Source organism: Bactrocera latifrons, unplaced genomic scaffold (assembly GCF_001853355.1).
Source record: "Bactrocera latifrons isolate USDA-ARS-PBARC rearing strain unplaced genomic scaffold, ASM185335v1 scaffold_474, whole genome shotgun sequence".
NCBI classification, from domain to species: Eukaryota; Metazoa; Arthropoda; class Insecta; order Diptera; family Tephritidae; genus Bactrocera; species Bactrocera latifrons.
The window spans coordinates 74,302-95,781 of NW_017537128.1; the positions used below are offsets into that span (position 1 = coordinate 74,302).

Here is a 21,480-nt window from a genome sequence, read left to right on the forward strand (position 1 = left end):
AATCATAATTGCTCTATTCGTATATATAAATATATATTTGTAAATAAAAGAAAATCAAATACAAAAATAAGTGTATTTTAAAATTTACATCCTTGCTTTTTGAAGCTTCCAATCGGAAAAATTTACGAATGTGAAAAATATTTTTTTTTATCTTTGAATTTCACTTTCGATCAGAAAATAGAAATTCAAATTTTAATTATATTTACATATATGCAATTACACACGAGAAGTTATTAAATTTTAACTACAACTACCAAATGTGGTACAATAAACACAAAAGAGTAAAATCATATAATTCTTACGCTTGATATATGTAYCTATATTGTATCCAATTTTAATCTGCGTATTACACATAAATTATGTATTTTTTGATCGAAAATTGGGTCGCCAATGGCGTGTTGCACCAAATTGTGCAGGTAATCTATAACCAGGTCCACCGTAACGTATTGGTTGTGGAGGTAATCCATAAGGTGGCATTGGGTGTCGCAATGGTGGTAAAACAGCAGGCACGAAAGTAGGCATAGGATAAGTGGGAGTTGCATAGCGTGATGACTGAGGTGCCCACTGTGTTTGAGTTGGCCAGGTTGGCTGCATAAACGAAAAAAAAAAATCTTAATTATTACGAATATTGTTTACAAATTACTGTATTGTAGTGGCAAATACAGGATAATCGAAAAAACTAAGCTGTAATAGCTATTAGGAAGATGCCATGTATACAACTTAACCATAATTAACTTACATAACCATAATTCATAAAATCAGCTGGAACCGGYACGGGTATGGTTATGATTTGCGGTTGCGACAGATTTCTTTCGCCATTCCCATTCTGTTCTTCATTCTCATTATAACGATATTTATGGTGTTCGCTATTTTGCGTAGCTATGCGCGACGAACGTTCACGCGAACGAGTGCGTGATCTTGAATGTGTCCGAGAACTTCGGGATCTGCGCACATTTTTCGCGCGATCATCTGATCTATGTCGGTAGTGCCTCGTTGACCCATGGAAATCCTTATCTGCACGTGATTTTTCTCTTTCCCGTGCCCGCTTACTATTGTCACCCCATTCACGATCCATTGAAATTGACCGGCGACGAAAATTAGTTCGACGAGCTGGTGAACGTTGTTTAGTTTTCAATGAATCTCGAGAGTGAGATCGTGAGCGTGACCTTGAAATACTACGCCTGCGTCGTAATTTAGATGATGCTGGAGGCGATTTATTTCTTGTCGATCCATACTTACGACGAATTCTGTCTCGCTCCCTTACTTGGTCTACAAAATATGGAATTTTTTCAGGGGTTTTTCGACGACGATTTGGTGGTGGTGATGCGTCACGTCGAGCTGCATATTTGTCATCATTAACAGGTTTCGTCGTTTTCGTGCGTCGAATGGTTTTATCGCTGGGTTCGATTTCACTATCTTTCTTTTGGTTGTTGTGATATTTTCGATAACGCTCTGGACTACTGGAATCCTTAATAAATTGATATTAATTAAAAATTGTGGTTTGTATTTAAATATCACCATATGCAAATATTTATGATTCACTTACAGTCGAAATGTGGCGCTCTTTTCGCCATCGATTTGAAATATCCTCTGTGCTGCTTTGCTTTCCGCTTTTATCTTCAGCGGTATTTACAGCAYTGTCCGGATTCACTACGATATCATCTCTTTGAAACAAAGGCTTTGAACCTTCACCTGTGAACACGATTAATATCACCATTAGTGATTTATAAAAAATAATTTTGATTTATATATCAACAATTTTTCATCGCAGCTTTCAGCTTTTTGTTGAATAATTATAATGGTATTTTTTACGATTCAAAAAATTTAATATTATTCAACGAAATATTTTTAATTAAAATTTTAAAACAAGATTATATATTAAGATTAGAATAAGAAAGAACTTTGTAAAGATTTAATAAAAAGATTAAAATTTAAGTCTCCAGTCACTATTTAATGATCATCTTTCAAACGTTAAAGTGAATTCAAACGAGACGTTCAAATTTCGATTAATTAACTTTAAATTTCTAACACGTATTAAGTTATTGAATATGAATATTTATTTACATCATCTAATAGGTTTGAGTTGATTGGTGTAATCCGTATGTGCGAGAAGATATCAATTTCCAAATTGTCCGAGTTCATGGAATGTTGATTGTTGTTTGTGTTGCTTTGCAGCGAGTATTACTTCATGGATTGTTGATTGTAGTATAAGGCTGCTTCTAAAGGCTAGAAAATAATTTTATTTATTCGAAAAAAAAAGTAAATATACATAATATTATTAACAGTAGATCGTCCTAAGCTTGCCGTTTCGCTTTCTATGAAGCGGTGAGTGCGAATCTCACAAATGTTTCAATCTTTGAATTAACAAAATTATCTAGTGTTAATTTTATCGAAAATTATTTTGTATATTCTGCACAAACTTTAAATATGTTAACACTAAGATTTCAATACGTTTAGACACTAATGCTACACACTCTGATGGATTATTAAATTATTTTTAAAAACTTACCTTATATATTACTTTAGAGAAAAATATTATACTGCACCTTTCTTTCTAGTTTATACTCACTTTATTATACCAGTCGCATGTTGATTGTAGTTTTTCAGCAAGAAAATTTTCCATATTGCTCCGAATTATCCTGGTACGTTGATTGGTGCGTCATTTGAACAAGCTAATATCTTGTCCCATTTAAGTTCGCCTCAAGATCTGATAGCATTTTTTAATATCAGTATATTTAGTAAGTAATTAGAATTACCGAATCTACGCTTAATAACAACTTCGTCTGGAACTAAACTGCGTTCTATAGCGTGAGGACCCTTCCTAATTGAGCCAATGGGCACATGTTGCTTAATTTGAATTTTGCTTGATGTTGCTAACAGTTTTGGAWTGTTGGAATTCATGTTGAAGGCTGCCTTAAATGATACTTTTACGAAATATGTTGGTTGTAGATATTAGATCCTTTCTACGGGAAAAGGAAATTTGCTGGTGTTACATGACTTTATTATTTTATTTATGTTGTACTTTAATGAAATATTTCCAAATTAATTACGTTTGTGTTGTCTCTACATAACAATGCACAAATAATTGTGAACAAAACAGTGATATTAGAGTAAAGATAAATCAGTGAAACGAAGTTATAATATAGTTAGTCGCGATGGCGTCCAATAGATATGTGTTTTTCCTATCGCATACAACTTTGTTTACGTCAACGCAAGTAACTGTCATATCGTGTTTAACGTTAATGATGTCAAAATCAGGGCCGTTATCTAAATGTCTAGTTAAGCGCTAACCAGAACTTTATCGACAACGTGTTGAAAAAAGATTTTCCTATTGCTTGGTCTGGTAAACTTCACCAAAACCTGAAATGACAACTCTCAGCTCCAAATTCTTTAAAAAACATCAAATTATTCCCTTCAAGTCGTGGGGCAACTTGACGATCAAGTTACAACAGCTGATCACATATTTTTGTAAACAAATATAAGCATTTCTTCAATTGCAAAAAAGCAAAATGTTGGTCAACTCTCAACTTTTTACGCCTTGCCACAAGAATGACATGAAGTCACCTTTGTTTCCTACGCYTCGTTATACCAGTATGAATTGTCACGCAAAGCGAGGAAAGTTTTATATGAAAGTGCTTTTAAAAATTAAATGTGATTTCCTTGACCACAGCTTATTGAAACTATTATTGATTATCAAGTTGCTTGTAGCTTACGTCACGGCTATACAGTTAAATACATTTTGACAAGTAGTTTTTGTGATCAACTTGAAAGCAAGTTCTGACCATATAACTGTAGCGTTAGTAGGGCAACAACGAAATTGCGTAGATCAGCTGTTTGATATGTCGCTGCCGTCTTCCAAATGCTCAAGAAACAGACTTCAAGACGCTGTTGCTACGTTTGTAGTGCGATTGTCCATATGTTTAAAGCTTCAAAGTGCAAAAAACTATACAAACAAATAAAGTGAAGAGATTTAATGCAATTATTTAGTAAAAGTGAAAATGGCAAGTGGTGATATTGTTAAGAAAAAAAAGCGGGTATTGTGGAACGAGGCTGCTGAAACCGATCTAATACAGTTGTGGCAAGAAAAAATGCCAAAATTTCAATCAACTAGAAAGAATAGCCACATTTACGAAGAGATGTCCAGAGAAATGAACACATTTGGCCACAATTATACGGCCACAGAAATAAAAATTAAAATGCATAATTTTACTAACAAATATAAGTACGTTATAAGTTAAGAAGTATAATTTTATATTAAATATTATTTGTTGTATGTTTTTAGGCAAGAGAAACGGAAAGTTGATGTATTTGGTGGCTCGTCTTCGGCTTGGAAGCATTTTGCTGCGGTCCACCAAGCGATAGGTGGCTACAAAAGCTTTTGCTCCGACGAGCTTGTCGAGGACAGCATTATGGGTAAGTTGTAAATATATTGGAGTAGTCTATAATTCGTCGTATATTTTAAAYAAATATAACAAAAAATTAATTCGTACTATATCGCTAATTTAATGGAATAGGTAAATTTTAAAATGGCCTTCCCCGAATTCGTAGTTAAAAAGGTTATGTACTGATAGATGAGGTTCTCCAAATTAAGAACACATAAGCATATGGCTCCCGCTAACTTATGGCTTTTGAAATATTTGCATTTAAAGTTCAACTAAATTTTCTATTTGAAATGCACGTTTCTACGATTTATAATGARTTTAGCACTTGTATTTTTGACTTTTATATCCGCTTACACTTTACTAATTCGGTTCTACACATTTATTTTACATTAAATAATGCAAAGAAAAATTTAAKTCAATATTTAACTTTTRTTCAATTCTTTTTGTTCTCACTCTAACAAATAAGCAATGTTAMCTTATTTACATATTTTATTAAAGAACTAAAAGAAATAATAGAAAACAAATAATACCCCAAGTAAAAACAATTATTAGCTTTTCATGTCGAATTCCTTTCTACATTTGCTGTTGTTATTGTATAATTCAAGTAAACGGCGTTTTGTGGAATATTTCTCAGTAATTTTTATTTGTTTGTTGTCATTGTCTTTTATATGTATATTTATTTTCAGTGGATACTGACGAAATAGGGTCMTTTCCTGTAGAGGTTAAAAATGAAGCAGAATCGTCACTTTCGAGTCTTGGCGAACCACCGAGTCCAATCGCATCTCCGAATCCATTCGCATCCTCAAATCCATTCACACCTCGGAGTCCTGCCGCATCGTCTTCCGACCCTTCCAATCTCCCCTCATCCAATGACGCTAGAAAAATTAAAAAGAAAACAGCAGTGTCAGTAATGGAGGAAATGAGGAAGGATTTTTTGAAGGCGACTCAGGCGATGAAGGAGACCGATGAAAAACGGCTACTTATTTTAGAAAAATATGCCAACGACATTAGCGAGATGAAGGATGCTTTCATCGACTTCCTTCGCCGCCAAAATTAGTCGGACTGTTTTATGTTATTTTTTATAAAAAATTTTTATTTTATGTATAATTTTTTTGAGCGCTTTTATGTGTAGTTTACTCGTAAGCCATAGTATTATAAAACTACAAATATATATATATACATATGTAGAGGTGCAAAAATATTTCAAAGTTGAATGCAATCACTTACCGAAATATGAAACGAACGCTTGTCTTATTTTCTCTGCCCTTGGGCTAACATTTCCAGGTATGTTAGGTTCGTTTTCTGGCAACTGCCGAGTTTGGTTTTCGATTTGTTGTGCTGCAATCCACCTTTCATTAATTTCATCATTTTCCTCATTCAAAAAGTTGTGCAATACACAGCATGCTTTAATGACAGATTTTGTGTTGCCCATGTGGTTTTCAAAGCCTTTGCCAACCCGCCTAAACCTTGCCTTTAAATGATTGAAAGCTGTGTGGGCAACTCTATGGCATTTCGAGAGTGCGTTGTTATATTTTTTTTCATTCAAAGGTTGGTTTTTGCGAAATGGGTATGGTTTCATCAAATGTTCATCAAGTTTGAAYGCAGAGTCACCCAAGAGAACGACTGGAACATTAACTGACGATATTTGCCTACTCACGTCATTAAATAAGCTAGATTGAACCAACTGGCATTTTAAAGATGAGCTCTCAAATATTGAAGAATCATTATAACCGCCTGGACTACCAACGTTGATGTATATAAAGCGACATCTATAATATTAAAGAAATACCATAGGAGTTCTAACGAGCTTCATGCAAAAGTTACCTTGCATCAACTAAAGCCAGAAGAACTGTGGAATACCAGTCCTTATCATTCAAATACTCCATGGCATCTTCTGCTGTTGGATGAACTTCTATGTGACATCCATCTTAAACGTAAAAATTAAAAATAAGTCAATTGTAAAGAGTATAACTTCTTACCGATAGCTCCTAATACTTGAGGAAAACCCAATGACTCAAAACCATTTAAATACTCCCGCAATTGAATTTGGTTCATTGGGAATTTATTCAAATATAAAGGCCACAAACATCGCCAGACTTCACGACAAAACTCAATTAGAATGGTGCAAACAGAGCTTTTGCCTATTCCAAACATATTTCCAATTGTACGGTAATCGACAGAAGACCCTAAAGTATATACAGCAATTGCAATACGTTTTTCTAATTGAATGGACTTTCGGTAGTTAGTGTTTTTCCTCTCCAAGCCTTTCAACATTATACACAATTTATTGAATGATTGGCGCTTCATTCGGAAGGTGCTTTTAAAAAATGCATCTGAATTTACCTGGCAATCGACTTCCCAAAACATTTGCTTACGAGCCTAAAATATATATACATACATACGTATTTTAATTAAACGAACGACATTGTAATACATATAAGACCAATATTTATGTACTTGCCTTCATCCAAATGGATCTTGTTGTATTTGCTCCATATTGACTAGCTATTTTGAGCATTGTATGGGCAAGTAGCAAACGTCTCATTGCTAGGCGCTCAAAATCAAAAATCTCCACCATTATTTCCATTGAATGGAGAATATTTATAAAAAAAAATACAACTTTTATAACAAAGTACGACATCACAATGTTTTCTTTTAATAAATAYTAAATGATGTGAATTTTTTAATGTGAAAAACAACTGTTTTATAAATCGCCAAGGGCAGTGAGAACAGACTAGATTAGTGATTAGTTAAAATTCTTCAAGTCTTTGGCGAGAACATTATATAAGAAAATCTAATTTAAGATATATTTACATTCTTATTAAAGTAGTTTAAATCTACTGATAACGTTTTTGAAATATTTCAAATCTGTGTGATAAATTTATTTTGTAGTTTGTTGTGATGCCGTTTTATAGATATGTGTTTCTTCTATCGAATACAAAAAAGCTTATCGCAACGATTACTTTTTTACGTCAACGCTAGTCGTTACTAGCGTTATAGTGTCTAACGCATAACGATATCAAAATAAACGCAACAACATTAAAAAAAACTATATTAAACTAATTTATTAATTTTCCAATAAATTGCTTCACTGAAATAAAAATTATTTATTTGCATTTTGTGTACCTTTCAGTTGAATTAAAAAATAGCATGTTTTTAATAAATATATTTAGTGTAACAGTTATTTACATAAATAACGTTAACTGTGTTGATTATTTCATTTTTTAAATAATAAATGCTGATATTGGTTTTAACAAAGGCCTATAATAACGAAATTTTTCTAATAAATATTAAAAAATGAAATTCAGAAATGTTAAATTTTAAGGGTTAAGAAACCGGTGTTAATTCTTTTGGAAATCAAAATACATGTATATTATTTATTTATTTAACATTCGTCATATAATACGACGCTTAATCCGCTCTAACTTTTGTCGCCTGTGAGGTTCTGTTTAGAGGATAGGAATCCGAATCTGTAAAAATGTTCCTTATCAGAGGGCAAGTTGTAACAAAAGCAAAAAGTGTTTACGCTGGAGGTAAGTTAATGCGCACAATGTTTAAAGTTCAATCTCATTGATTAAAGGTTAAATGCAAATATTTTTCAACTAGCTAATGTACCTGGTGTAACTTTAAATATTTGTCATAAACGCTTATCAAGTAGTGGAATTCATACCGCAACAGAGAAAAATATGAAACGCTTAGAAGGAAGGGTAGCAATCGTTACAGCTTCTACGGATGGGTATGTTCATGATAAATAATGTTTTTTGTTGGCAAAAATGTGTACAATATTACCTTTACTAGAATTGGATTTGCAATTGCTAAACGTTTGGCCGAGGATGGTGCGGCTGTGGTAATCAGTAATCGTAAGGAGCGAAAATGTTGAAAATGCGGTTGAACGTTTACGAAAGCTAAATCTTAAAGTTACTGGTTTAAAATGTCATGTGGGAGAAGCACAAGATAGGAAACGACTATTTGAGGAAACTATACGCACTTATGGAAAATTAAATATTTTGGTATCTAATGCCGCTACAAATCCAGTAGTGGGTGGTGTGTTGGAATGCGAGGAAAGCGTCTGGGATAAAATATTCGACATCAATGTAAAATCTTCTTATTTACTTGCAAAAGAGGCATTGCCTTATTTACGAAAGGAACAAGGTTCCAATATAGTTTTTGTGTCTTCCATAGCGGGCTACGATGCTTTCAATGTATGTACATAWATATACATACATATATGTTTTATTTGTTTCTAATCAATAAGATAAGAAGATAAGATCATCTAATCGTTATTTCTCAAATAAGACTTTTTTATAGTTGCTAGGTGCATACTCCGTTAGTAAGACAGCTTTAATTGGTTTAACTAAAGCTGCATCCAAAGAGTTGGCTAGCGAAGGAATTCGAGTAAATTGCTTAGCACCCGGAATTATAAAAACCAAATTCTCAAGTGCGGTATGTATGAGGTATGTAAAGTAAGTGTAAAAAGAGTAACATATATATTTTTTTCATTAGCTGCACGAAACTGAATCGGCTAATAATGCAGCGATCTCAAATATACCTATGAGTCGTCTGGGTACCCCAGAAGAAATGGGTGGAATAGTATCATTTTTAGTTTCTGATGATGCTTCTTATATTACAGGCGAATCAATTGTCGCTGCCGGTGGTATGTCAGCAAGGCTATAAAGTTAATGCATTTATGTGAAATTTAAAGATTGTTAATGGATTGGTATATAAGTAAAATATGTATATCTTAAGTAATAGCATTTTATTTAAAATCCACATGATGATAAGGGTTACATTTATAAAAACTAACTTATTTTATAGTGTTACAGAGATAACTAAGTGGAGCGCAATTTAGCCAATTGAGCTTCAATATCCTTTTCGCTACGTGTACTTTTTTCCAAATCTCCAGAGCCGGTGGACGGAATGTTCGCCATYTTACCTGATATTTCAATACCAATTTCATCCAAAACCTTATTAACAATGGCATCACTTTCTTCTTCATCGCCCGACTCGTTCAGCATGTCATCTAACGTATCGTTTATCATCTCATCTGTCATTTCCATATGCATATTTGCTTTTTGGAAATCTCGAATATTTGCAGCAATACTTTCCGGCCGCATCACTTTGTTCATATCACCCATTGTTTTGGCAGTAGTTCCCATTGCATCAGCTAGCACTATATTTGTTCCTATATTTTTATTTTGATAACCAATTGATGTAATTTTACTGGTAGCTGCAAATGTTCGAGACTTTTGTTTCCTTATTTCCACAAGTTGYTTCGCCAATATGCGGCATACATCATTATTGCCTTGTGCCGCAGCCTTTTTTATTTCTTGCTGCAGCTTGCGTTCCTCCTCTTCTAGTTTTCGGCGCTCACGCTCTATGTCCCGATTGGCTTTTCGTAGGTTCTTATCATTTTCCCTTTGCTGTTCTTTAACAGTTGGTTTTTTGCCAAATAAATTGTTAAACATTTTTAAGTTAATCTAACTTTTGATTGAAAATTACTACATGTGTGAGTCACCAAGCRACATTCACAAATAAAAACATTTAATGCGGAATTGACAATGAAAACAAACAGAAAACAGTTGATACAGTACAGCTGAGATACATATAGGATTGGCAACTCTGACGTTATCAATTCTTGGCGCATTTTAAAAAGTTTGTATGTGCCTTGTTGGGAAAAATTTAAAGTTTTGTGAAAAAATTAATAAAATATTGAATTCAAGAATACATTAAATCGGATGAATCAATGATGATAGTAAAGTTCTAAGCATATTTTAAATGTTTTTTTTATTTTTATTGATAATAAGATTAAAAAGCTTGAGCTACTAATTTTAGCAGTAACCTGGCCACTCTAATCAGTAATGAATAAAACAGCATGCAATTTGAAGGAGTTTATATAAAAATAACACAGATACTTTGAAATAAATAAAATGGCCATTCGTTTGCTCCGGGTTGGAGCTTTGCGTCAGTTGTGGTATACGAGCAATAAGGTGTCGCAGGAATCCCGTCTCAATGAGTGCCTTAAATTAAAATACAGTATTTACAGCTTGTTTGAAGAATCAAAGTGTGTCCGTAAACTGCATATTAAAACGTATGATAAAGATGCAGGTTTGGAAGAGCAACGACAAGCTAATAAGAAACAACAGACTCTTCCAGACCATGAGCCATTACKAAATGAGAATTCGTCGAAAGAAGATAATCTGAATAGTCATATGGACCATTTTGTGGAAAAATTTAACGATGCTGATATATTTGGTAACAATCAAACATCTGAGATCAAAGAAGATACTGGAGATGTTATGGAAGATGAATATACAAATAATCCTAAAAGCAGAGCATTACGAACAATTGATTACGCACGTCTTATAAAATCCTATCTAGCCGAGAAAAAACTAAAAGATGCTATTGCGGTACTCGAGGTACAAATGTTAAAGCAAGATCGTGCCAAGCCTGATGCATATATATATAATTTACTAATAAGCGGATGTGCAAAGGCAGGTTATACGCGTAAAGCATTTAATTTATTTACTAAAATGCGKCAAAGGGGATTAAAAGTGAAAGGCGGTACTTATACGTCACTTTTTAATGCCTGTGCGAATGCTCCATCTACGGTCTACGGCATTGAACAGGCTAATAGATTACGTGAAATAATGATAGAGAAGGGTTATGAACCAAATGTAAAAAATTATAATGCAATGATTAAAGCTTTTGGACGTTGTGGTGACGTAAAGACGKCATATTTGCTTGCGGATGAGTTAATGGAGAAACAATTGCCTTTGAATGTTGAAACATTCAATTTCTTGTTGCAAGCCTGCGCAAGCGATGTAGAATATGGATTCCGGTAAGAACTCATTTTATAAACATGATTGCATACATTATTAATTTAAATTTGTTTAAATTTTTCGACAGTCATTGTCTTCTTACTTGGCACAAAATGATGCAGTATGAACTAAAACCTGATTATTACACTTTCAACACTGTTTTACGTTGTGCGAGAGATTGTGGATTCGGTGACTTGAATACTATGGAAAAAGTATTACATCAAATATGTGCAGAACGTGAAGAATTTCTAGCTACGACTACATCTATAGAAAAGGAGACATCACTGCCTAAAGAAGAATCATCATCTAATGCTCTAGATGTGAATAAGCAATCCCAAGTTATAGAAATTAGAAATAATCMAGAACAGTTAGAAATGCCTAACCTGTTGGCAGCACGACCTCATCTCGGGAGCCTGGTTTCGTTAGCGGAAGTTTCCCTTCCGCATGAACGTTTTTTACTCTTGGGCGGTTTGTCGGGCTTTTTAAATCTTATGAAAGAATATAAAATTACACCTGATATTGAAACTTTTACAACATTATTGGAGGTCATACCGCCAACATATGCAGCCGAAAAACAGTTGTTAACATACGTGCGAAAAATTGGTCTAAAAGCAGACATTGACTTTTTTAATATTCTAATAAAAAAGCGTTCTATGCGTTTCGACTACGAAGGAGCGAAAGAAGTGATATCAATGATACGGACAGCCGGTTTAGAGCCTGATATTATTACCTATGGCGTGTTAGCGTTAGGATGTCAAACGGAAGTGGAATCCCGAGAATTATTGCAACAAATGAAAGAGAACGGCATACGGTAAGGCAATTATAGCAATATCGAAGCAGACACATTTGTATTATATTTACAACCTTATAGAATGAACATACAAATTTTGGGTGCAATGTTGCGACAAGGAACTGGTAATAGAAACTTCCCATATGTTATTGAAATTTTACAAATTAGTTTGGATGAAAATATCAAACCAAACGAGGTTTTTCTCAAACATCTTCACAATTTTTACGATCGATGTGCGCGGTCTATTGATGCAAGAGTAATTTTAATTATAATTATGTTTTCTAAATTCAATTTTAATTTTCAATATTTTRTAGTACCCTTCAACAAAAACGAAGTCATTTAGAAGGGGACACGAAAAATTTTGTGCTAAATTGCGCCTCTACTATGAAGAACAGGGAATTGCTGGCTTGAAAATAGAGGATGCAATCAAAAAAATTCGTGAACATCCATATCAACAGTATAAGGACGATGACTCTGAAGGCATTGAGCCATTAAAAAATCAAAAGCTTTCGAAACAACAAAAAGTTCGAAAGTATATAAAAAAGATTAAAGTTGAAAACTTACGCGATGATTCACAGAATTCTTTGCCCAACGAAAAAAGCGCAGTTGTGCGGATAGAATAGTTGAATATCTTCTATGTTTYGTATTTTGTTGTGTAAATTAGGATATAGTCACAATTAAGCTTATCATAAAAAAATAAAAATGAAACTAATCTTTTCACACATCTGGTTAGCCAATCATAGTACGTTTCCGTCCGCGCGCTCGTACTTCTTCGAATTTAGCTACAATAGTTCCTTCATCCTTGCCACATTCTTTGCGGTAAGCTTCGAGCATGTAATCAAATAGATATGGTTGCTCACTGTGTGTGCTGAGAAGCGCTCTTTCCAATACATATAAATCGACACCTTTGTCTTCCGCTCCTTGGTTGTAATGACTTAATCCGAAATCAATAAAAACAATGTCGTACTCCTTAAAATCCTTATTTTCACTTTTGGGATTGATAAGTATGTTCGATGTTGTTAAGTCGCCATGTATTATATTATTTGCGTGCAATTTTCCAATTATTGTACCGACTTGTGTGCAAAGATTTTTCAAAACTATTTCCGCTGTCTCCATTGAATGACCAGTTACAACACGTTGAATTAATTCTTTGGCTGTGATGGCTTCTCCAAAATATTCCATATAAATTCTACGTTCATTTAGATCAGTATGCAAAATATGTGGTACTAATATTCCAGCGTTTTGACATCGAGTAGCCGCTTTTATCTCTGCTTTGATTCGTTGTCTTGTAATCTGTGTGTCCAATTCTGGATGGCGGTAATGTTTAATGAAACGTTCTTTTACTAAACACGTTTCCCCTTTAAATACACCAAGGTAAAGACGGCCTTCTGCGCCTTGCTTTAAAATCTCCATTACCAATCTATCAAGTCAAAAATACACAAATTAATTTAAAATATTTGTGGAAACCGGTGCAAAATATATTCAWTAATAAGACAACAGCTGTTTACGCACAATATGCTAGGGTTACCAGCTTTACGTTTGTTAATAAAATTAATAAAGTTAATTTTCCAAAAAAAATTGTTAGTGCAAAATAATGTATTTAATATATATATGTAACTCCACAAATTTTTGATTATATTCACTTTTCAATAGTTCTGTCATGTTTGTCTGGTTATTTTTTTTAATTTGAAATTTAAAAATTTAAATAATTGTAAGCAGTTTGTTTACATTGGTCTTAAATAATCGGTTTGTGTCTTTGCTGACACTTCAGTTATGACTTTAATTTGACAACCACTTTACGTACGAGTGATTAACCTATTTGTAACAAAATAAAAAGTAATTTTATTTTAATAAATAAGATAGAATGAGCATGCAAGTGGATCCACGCCGTAAAGAAAAGGTCAACCGCTACAAGGCCCCACAAAACCAAGGTCAAGCGGGAAGTTCCAGCGAAGATCTTATGCCTGATTATATGAATATTTTGGGTACTAATTACTTGCAGTATTTATATACCATATAGACAATTGCAAGAGTTTKCATTTTCTAGGCATGATCTTCTCGATGTGTGGACTGATGATGAAGCTTAAATGGTGTGCATGGTTCGCTCTATATTGTTCTTGTATTAGCTTTGCTAGTTCAAGAGTCAGTGATGATGCAAAACAGGTAATAAAATATAAAGATAAAAACAGCAGGATTGTGTCCCTAGTGTCTTTCTTTATTCTCTGAACAGGTGCTCTCGTCTTTTATGTTATCCGTTAGCGCGGTAGTGATGTCATATTTACAAAATCCTGCACCGATGACACCCCCATGGGCACCTGCTCCGTAGCAAATTTGGGCAGAATAGCATTCCTTTTTTAAGCTYCCTAATATATATGAATAAAAATTGTAATGAAAATATAAAACCGTTTCATCCTGCGGAGAATAAAGATTTTTAGTTAAATAAAGCATAAATACATTTGGGTATTACATATTTGCAAACCAGAGTAATTTGTTATTAATTTGAAACTATTTTTAAACATCTTAAATATACTTAAAATTCTGGCTTGAAGCAATTTATGCTACTTTTTGGATTAGCTAAGCTACTATAGAACGTTATATAAAACGTTTAAAATATTATTGTTTTTTTGCAGATTTAAACTGGGTTAATAAATATCCAGAAATTAACAATTTTATTTAAAAAAAAAAGTAATGTCATGAGATGAGAAGTTCTAACGCAGCTATGATGACAATTTTGTGAAAATGATAAGAAAATCGGACGACCCTTCGTTTGTCTCTGGTCGTTCTTACATAATTTTATTCAATCTGTGAATCGCAAGTCTTAGGATGTGAGTACGTAATAGGCGAATACGAAGAAAGCGAAGAAATAGAGCGAACTAAATATTACGGCGTATTAAATTTCCCCAAAATCAGTATGACCGGTCGACTTAGCATGTTGCTGTGCCTGCACTTGACCAACCAGCATAGCATCGCACTGCCAGCAACGCAGAGAAAATTTATCGACATTGGTAAATTGTCGTGATGATTTTGCTTCGTTAGCTAACTGCTCCGCTTGATGATATACACCCAATTCTTCGATTGGAAATATTGTTGCAGGAGCACCGCCCTGAAATTAATTTAATAAAATATTAAATAAATGAATTGTGTCGATAGGTATAAAATTTATTACTTACACCTACTGTTTCCATGTATAGAGGATCGTAATGTATACCGTCGAAAAGTAGAAAGACTCGTAGTCCATAATTTTTATCCTCACCGAAACGATTAATGATAGCATTTTGTATATCTACAACATCGATCTCTATGCCATAATAGTTGGAGAGTATTGAAACTTCAATTGCACCTCCCCACGAATCAGGTTTTTGTATCCATGTGCAATATTCAGAATTTGACTTGCCCAAAACAGCGTCATTAAATTCTTGTGGGTCAGCAGATACAACTTGAGCAATAATATGTCGCATCATTTCACTGCCTTCATTGTCGATTTTGCCATTTAACACAAAACGTATGCTCGTAAAAAGGCAAGAATTATCTGCCGGTACAACCTTTTTGAGTAAAATTCCATTAAAATTTCCGCTGGAGCCACTTGGTAGTTCAACGGGTGCTTGTGGGCCATTGGCACCTTCTGTCCTTGTAGCTTCAGCAACTACTTGACGTAGTTGCTCTTCCTCTTCTTCGGCTTGCAATCTGCGTGCAAGAGCTTCATCATCTTCTAAGCAATAAGCTGCTGTATTTGCTGGTTTTTCTTCGACAATTAATGTTTCACCACTGCTAACTCCTATCGTCGATATAAAATGTGCATTTTGCGATAAATCTAATGGACGAGGCGGAAAACCAGCGAGTATGTGCAATTGTGGTTCCTTCACTTCAGTTAATTGTGAAACTTTTGCTTTCAGTTCGCCAATCGTTGTTTTAGCAGTCAAGTCCTTCACAATGAATTGGCCGTTCTTCGATTTTATTTTAACACTAAACGAGCCAGTCATTTTTACACGGTTATTTAGAATTTTTTAAGTTTTTCAGTTTAACGTTTAGTATTTAGCAATGAGGTAATTTTGTTGTAATTGGAAAAATAAAGAAAATTTTCTGGATTTATGCTGATTTTACTTTTCTCCTCTGGACTACACTAGTGTTGCCATTACACATTGAAAAATAATGAAGAAATGTCAAGAATCTAAATATGTGGAGAGTTATAATAGAGCGTTCAAGGTGATGAAAAGTGTTATATTTATTAAAATATTTATTTATGTATTTTATTTGRTTGTACTAATTTTATAGGGAAGATCTGGTATATTTCAAAAAGGTATTTGTAGTATCATTGTAGTTATCTTGTATATCAAATATATAATATGTAAAATTTATAATAGTATGTGGTATGTTCAATGTAATACTCTGGAAACGATTGTTTGACAGGAAATGGTCGTCAAATCATATGTTACTGATTTAAATAAGCTTGAATAAGAATTTCCTATGGTATTGTGACTTTTGAGAGAATTAAAAAAAAMGACATATGTATATTCCATCATATTTGATTTAAAAGTGTGATTTTGTTCCTTACAAACTCTGTGTCTATGTTCTTCACGCAAKAAATTAACATTTACTTACATTGCAGCCTTTTGGTAAGTGATTGTATTTTTTATTTCCTGCAATGACTCGGCATATTTCGTACAATATTTACATATGGATATCTGCATATACTAGTAATGGTAAAGAGTAACTCCTAATGCATTAGTTTTTATGCGATCGTCAAATGCATATAGTTCATGTATTGAAGTAGGCAAAGGAGCTCCGTGATAATACATTTAATTTTTAAAGTTATACTGTGAATCTGGGTATCGCTTCCTGTCGGTTTTGTTAAGCTTATCATTTTATTTTTTAACTTTAATAGTAGCTTATATCGATGAATCGGTTTGTGTGTTGAAGTAAAATTTGTAAGCATGTAYACAAATGCGTTAATGATCATTCTTATTGCTTTTCGCGAACTAAATACATAAATGCCCATTACTTAATTTACAATCTGAAGCAACGTCGACTGCAAATACTATGGTAACTGAAATATTATCAACAATGTCATCGCTGATCTTACTAATTACTTATACTGCTGTGCGGACATTTTTTTATATTTATTTTAATAACCAAGGTGTAATTCTCATTCATTTCATTTTATTATATGTTYAGGTATTCATTTACAGTACATGTTAAGTATGTATATAGGGGCATACCTACGTTACATAATCAAATAGCTTGAAGAGCGAAATCAAGTGACATAATTATGTGTGGAATGTATTAGATATGTATGCACACAGTTACCTGCTTGAGACCAGTGCAGTTTCGGTTGGAATATACAAATACAATTTGAAATTTTGTATGTAACTACTTSTATGTAAATTTCGCATTTACATTACACGTAAGTATGTATGAATTTATGAACAGGATTGAAAATTCATTGGTATGTGTTTTTCTCATACTTACATAAGAATGTATGTATGTACATATATAATATATATTGAATCCAATTATGAATATTATAAAGACTTATTTAGGTTTTAAAGAAAAAATACAAACATGACAAACTGTTGGTTAGAGGGGTAGTTCCCTGTAAAGAGCTCAAGGTAGCTTAGGCTACCAGTAGTGTTTTGCATGTAGAAACGATTCCTATTAAGGTAGTAGTGAACATACTGGTCCAAAGTATAGTCTCTTTTAGGGAGGTGATCATTCTCCCCGACAGCAGACGGCAATACTAGCGCTGAGTTCTTTAACTGTGCGCTCAAAGTTAGTTAAATAGTGTCGGCCCTCATAAGAAATAGCAAGAAGGTACTTCGTCTTTAAACACGTTTGGGTGCCTGGTTATAGCGGCATCGCTGGTAACTGCAAAGCTGAGATAGTCAAACAGATCACCCTTGCCCCGGTCACATCAGAGTGGGAAAGAGTTAGATCTCCGGGGTTCGTAGGCGTTGGTTGGCGACCAGCTTCTGTGTGACTGCGAGATCCTTTTGATCTAGAGCAGRATGCAGGAGATTCAGTAGATACTACATGATGTTTGACGCAAGTTGTCAAAATTTTAATTAGGACGGTGAGGTAGAAACATCTAAACTTCACTGTCCAGCTTTTTTAAGACTGTGAGTGAGAAATCTCCGCAGTCTTATATTCGGGGAAGCAGGAGACCAGGCCAAAACTGACATTGGACATTTATGATGRTCTTATGATGAATTATTTAGGAGTTTTTGGTACCACAACTGTTAGGATCGATTTTTGAACTTAATCTAACTAACCTACCTTACTTTCGTAAGGATAACTTCTACTCCTCATAAAATTAAGTGGTTTTTGGTTTCCTTTAGAATTGTTTGTATATTGTCTGCATGAGGTTCCATTTTTATTTGAAATAAGCACATATTGAACTTACAATTCCTATTGGTAACAGATTGACGAAGCTACTCGAATCAAAGTTTCATGAGACAACTTTTTTGTAAACTTTTACACAGATGGTCAATAATCTACTGCAATCAAACTAGGATTATTGCTTTAAGCAATATTATTCTTCTATCATATACTACTTATGCTACAACAGAATCTTGCTGGAAGGTCGAGTGCTCTCTCTTGAAGAGAGTAATGCTTAACTGCTTTACTCCGCCTTCTAAAACATCTTGCTGATATATATTTGCCCCAGTTTTGATTCTTTGTCAACAGAAATGCAAAAATATAACGTCTTTACGGAAGACTCCCCTCTAAACCATGCTTGGTGACTACGTTGAACCTTTGTAATAAAATTTTTTGCCGTCTTTTGAAGTTGTTGCGTAGATTCTATCTTTTTACTTACTAAAAAATTCCTAAAAATTGAACAATTTTTAAATTTTGAAAGTATCCTTTCGTGGCTGCTGACCGGAGAAGCTGATTGCATCTGTTGAGCTCAATCCGCTTTAAGCGCGTTGTCAGAAGATGACCAGTTGTCCATCAGTCGGCTTTTATGTGGAGTTCATCTCGAACATGCCTTAACGTGTCTGATCTGGTTAACATATCGCTTAACATAATTTTCTGTTTTCTGTTTTCTGAGTGAATTTCAGCGAATGCGTTCGCGAACAGTTTTTATGTCTCGATGGGACGACCGCTTCTTTTTGTCTCATCACCTGGCATCCTTTTTATAAAGGAATTTATGACAAAACTAAGGAATAACCTGTTTCTTTAAATTGTAAGTTGTTGTGCCTTAAAAATATTCTTATATCATCTTTCACTTCTTATGTTTAGAATATTGTTGGTATTTCTAATAAATTTGATAAAACTTTAAAAATGTACTAAAAATGTGTGCGAACTATGGTGTGTAGAGGTAAAGAATGATTTTCAAAAATGAATTTCATGGCTCTATTTATGTCCATAACTTTGAAGTTAAATATCTCTGCTAAGATGCTAATATGCAAATAAATTAAATTTTTATATTTTTTTTGTGATAAGTTATTTACATGTACATATGTATATGAAAATATATTATATGTAGCGCGTGTGCATACGTGATTTAACCGTCAAATAAAACACAAAAGAATTAGTYCGCTGTGTAAAAAAAAATGTTTAGACTAGAGACAATAATCAGATACAAAGGTATATTCGAATCGTCTTTGCCGAGTACTAGCTGCCACTTAAATAAACATTCGTTAGACGGAAAGCGTCAACCAAGACAACGGAAGAGTTAAAAGAACAGGAGAAAAAGCCGCAACAAAATGCTCAAAAATATGTTAAAAAACTAATGGCACCCCCAAAATGACTTAAATCAATGAAAATAGTAYGCGCATCATTTGCTGACATATATACATACATAAATATATTTTTGTACATATAAACATGCATATGTTTGTATATACCGCACGTTCATTGCTAGGGTAGGTGCCGCAGATTTTTGCGTTGCTCGCTGYGTCAGCCGCAGCAGCGTCGCTGCCAGCAGTCAACGCCGACATCGTACTCAACTAGACTAGGTATAAATAGTAGTACTAAGTTTAAACTGAATATCAGTTAAAGTTTACCATTGGACCTTCGCGGTTTCGAGTTAAAGACATTTCGACACAAAACATTTACAAGATGAAATTCCTGCTTTTGGTGCGTGTAAAATTAATGAGATTACAAGAATTAAAGTACAAGTTAAATTTACGTGTTAAAAAATATAATTTCATTAAAAATTTTTTTTTAGATGAAAAAACATTAAACCAATTAGAGCTTAGTTTTTTACATTAAAACAAAATTCCAAAAAAATAAAACAAAAAAAAAAATAATAATAAAACATTAAAAAAACTAAACAAAATTTTAGTTATAAAAAGTGGTAACAATAAATATTTTAAAATTGTCTTTAAAAAATACAAAAACAAAAAAATTTCCAAAATTTTCAGCATTTCTAATAAATATTTTTTCGCTTGTTCTCAAACTCATTTAGGCTATCTTTGTTTGTTGCGCGCTCTTCATGGCTGTTAGCGCCGTGCCCGTAGAGGAGGCCATTCCCGAAGGTATTGAGGGTGCTCACGACACTATCGAGGCCACCGATGATAAGAGCGTTCTATTGAAGTTGAAATTGCTTAAGAAATTGTTGTTCTTGGGTTAATTTCAACGACATGCTGAATCATCACATTACCGTTATTCAAAAAACTTCCGCCATACTAAACCCATAAACGTCGTATTTTCACGTCGTTTATTCAAAAATGTATGTTAACACTAAGTAAAAAAGTATATAAGAAAATATCAGCTCATAACTACCACTACTCTAAATAATATGTTACTTTTAAGATGAAAAAAAAAAAAATAATAAATTAAATTTATTACTAAAATGTAAATATTTAAATGTGTTTCCACTAATTATATACAATATATATTTTTATTTGCGTGTGTATGTATGTACTATATGCTTGCATGTACCTAAATTTTTTTGCTAACCTTATGAATTTCTCTTACCAAAGACAAACATGCGAACATGCGACTAAACCCATTTGGTTCGAAAATAGTCTATATAACAACAATGAATCGTTGTATTTGCATATACTCGTATAATATATATGTATATGTCTTCTATTCTTTATATTCTTATTTCTGAATTAGAACTTCAAGCTTTTAATGAAATCACCGAAAAGCAGAACTTTTTCAAATCATAAAAAAAATTCTACCTTACTCAAGCGCTTGCTTGGCCTTGCCTGCTGACCTTTACTTAATATAAAATTCCAAATTTTATTACAAAATAGAAACTAGAAAAATATAATTTATTAAAATTTTATTTTCAAACGCGCACGCGTGGCAATAGAAGATGATATTCTAGAATAACCGATAGCATTTAGAATAAGAAAGCTATTAAWGTCACAAACAAAAGGTTCAAGCGCGGTGAAATTTATGCTAAAACCCATTAATTAAAATTCGAAGAGAAATGTAAATGTTTGCCCATTCGCTTATAACATTCCATAAAACTTCCCTTCACCATTAACAGCACAATATTTATCAAAGTAATCTCAAAACTGGTTTATAAAAATATTCT

The 21,480-nt window shown here is 33.3% G+C and overlaps 9 protein-coding genes across 12 annotated transcripts; 5 read left to right on the forward strand and 4 right to left on the reverse strand.

The window, feature by feature from the left end:
• Positions 1-198: 198 nt before the first annotated feature.
• On the reverse strand, positions 199-3,175 carry LOC108973401 (serine/arginine repetitive matrix protein 2-like). Of its 4 annotated transcripts, none has more exons than XM_018940653.1 (5): positions 3,051-3,175; positions 2,757-2,959; positions 1,547-1,692; positions 740-1,468; positions 199-588 (listed from the first exon to the last, which is right to left on the reverse strand). In XM_018940653.1, exons 2-5 carry the CDS (start codon positions 2,899-2,901, stop codon positions 358-360), a joined length of 1,251 nt encoding a protein of 416 aa, XP_018796198.1. In that variant the 5' UTR covers positions 2,902-2,959; positions 3,051-3,175; the 3' UTR covers positions 199-357. The 4 variants fall into 4 exon arrangements, with proteins under 4 accessions (XP_018796198.1, XP_018796197.1, XP_018796199.1 ...); XM_018940652.1 differs by having other exon boundaries at positions 2,757-2,963; XM_018940654.1 differs by having other exon boundaries at positions 3,023-3,175.
• Positions 3,176-3,799: 624 nt separating this feature from the next.
• On the forward strand, positions 3,800-5,621 carry LOC108973389. The gene is made up of 3 exons (XM_018940640.1): positions 3,800-4,222; positions 4,283-4,413; positions 5,069-5,621. Exons 1-3 carry the CDS (start codon positions 3,999-4,001, stop codon positions 5,437-5,439), a joined length of 726 nt encoding a protein of 241 aa, XP_018796185.1. The 5' UTR covers positions 3,800-3,998; the 3' UTR covers positions 5,440-5,621.
• Positions 5,622-7,725: 2,104 nt separating this feature from the next.
• LOC108973405 (dehydrogenase/reductase SDR family member 4) lies at positions 7,726-9,127 on the forward strand. Its single transcript, XM_018940658.1, is given in 6 exon segments — positions 7,726-7,915; positions 7,989-8,118; positions 8,181-8,253; positions 8,255-8,584; positions 8,691-8,825; positions 8,886-9,127. Coding segments are annotated over 6 exon segments (894 nt in total). The 5' UTR covers positions 7,726-7,860; the 3' UTR covers positions 9,057-9,127.
• Positions 9,124-9,953, reverse strand: LOC108973407 (charged multivesicular body protein 2b-B). Its single transcript, XM_018940660.1, has one exon. It carries the CDS (start codon positions 9,845-9,847, stop codon positions 9,212-9,214), a length of 636 nt encoding a protein of 211 aa, XP_018796205.1. The 5' UTR covers positions 9,848-9,953; the 3' UTR covers positions 9,124-9,211.
• Positions 9,954-10,115: 162 nt separating this feature from the next.
• LOC108973404 (pentatricopeptide repeat-containing protein 1, mitochondrial) lies at positions 10,116-12,710 on the forward strand. The gene is made up of 4 exons (XM_018940656.1): positions 10,116-11,220; positions 11,289-12,011; positions 12,072-12,246; positions 12,305-12,710. Exons 1-4 carry the CDS (start codon positions 10,310-10,312, stop codon positions 12,611-12,613), a joined length of 2,118 nt encoding a protein of 705 aa, XP_018796201.1. The 5' UTR covers positions 10,116-10,309; the 3' UTR covers positions 12,614-12,710.
• LOC108973406 (TP53-regulating kinase) lies at positions 12,600-13,482 on the reverse strand. The gene has a single exon (XM_018940659.1). The coding sequence runs from the start codon at positions 13,401-13,403 to the stop codon at positions 12,720-12,722; it is 684 nt and encodes a 227-aa protein (XP_018796204.1). The 5' UTR covers positions 13,404-13,482; the 3' UTR covers positions 12,600-12,719.
• Positions 13,483-13,759: 277 nt separating this feature from the next.
• Positions 13,760-14,441, forward strand: LOC108973391 (protein Asterix). Its single transcript, XM_018940642.1, has 3 exons — positions 13,760-13,975; positions 14,038-14,153; positions 14,221-14,441. The coding sequence occupies exons 1-3, from the start codon at positions 13,855-13,857 to the stop codon at positions 14,314-14,316; spliced, it is 333 nt and encodes a 110-aa protein (XP_018796187.1). The 5' UTR covers positions 13,760-13,854; the 3' UTR covers positions 14,317-14,441.
• Positions 14,442-14,603: 162 nt separating this feature from the next.
• LOC108973390 (ubiquitin thioesterase OTU1) lies at positions 14,604-16,130 on the reverse strand. Its single transcript, XM_018940641.1, has 2 exons — positions 15,161-16,130; positions 14,604-15,093 (listed from the first exon to the last, which is right to left on the reverse strand). The coding sequence occupies exons 1-2, from the start codon at positions 15,968-15,970 to the stop codon at positions 14,881-14,883; spliced, it is 1,023 nt and encodes a 340-aa protein (XP_018796186.1). The 5' UTR covers positions 15,971-16,130; the 3' UTR covers positions 14,604-14,880.
• A 3,863-nt stretch (positions 16,131-19,993) lies between these two features.
• LOC108973397 lies at positions 19,994-20,711 on the forward strand. The gene is made up of 2 exons (XM_018940647.1): positions 19,994-20,066; positions 20,398-20,711. The coding sequence occupies exons 1-2, from the start codon at positions 20,049-20,051 to the stop codon at positions 20,560-20,562; spliced, it is 183 nt and encodes a 60-aa protein (XP_018796192.1). The 5' UTR covers positions 19,994-20,048; the 3' UTR covers positions 20,563-20,711.
• Positions 20,712-21,480: the final 769 nt, after the last annotated feature.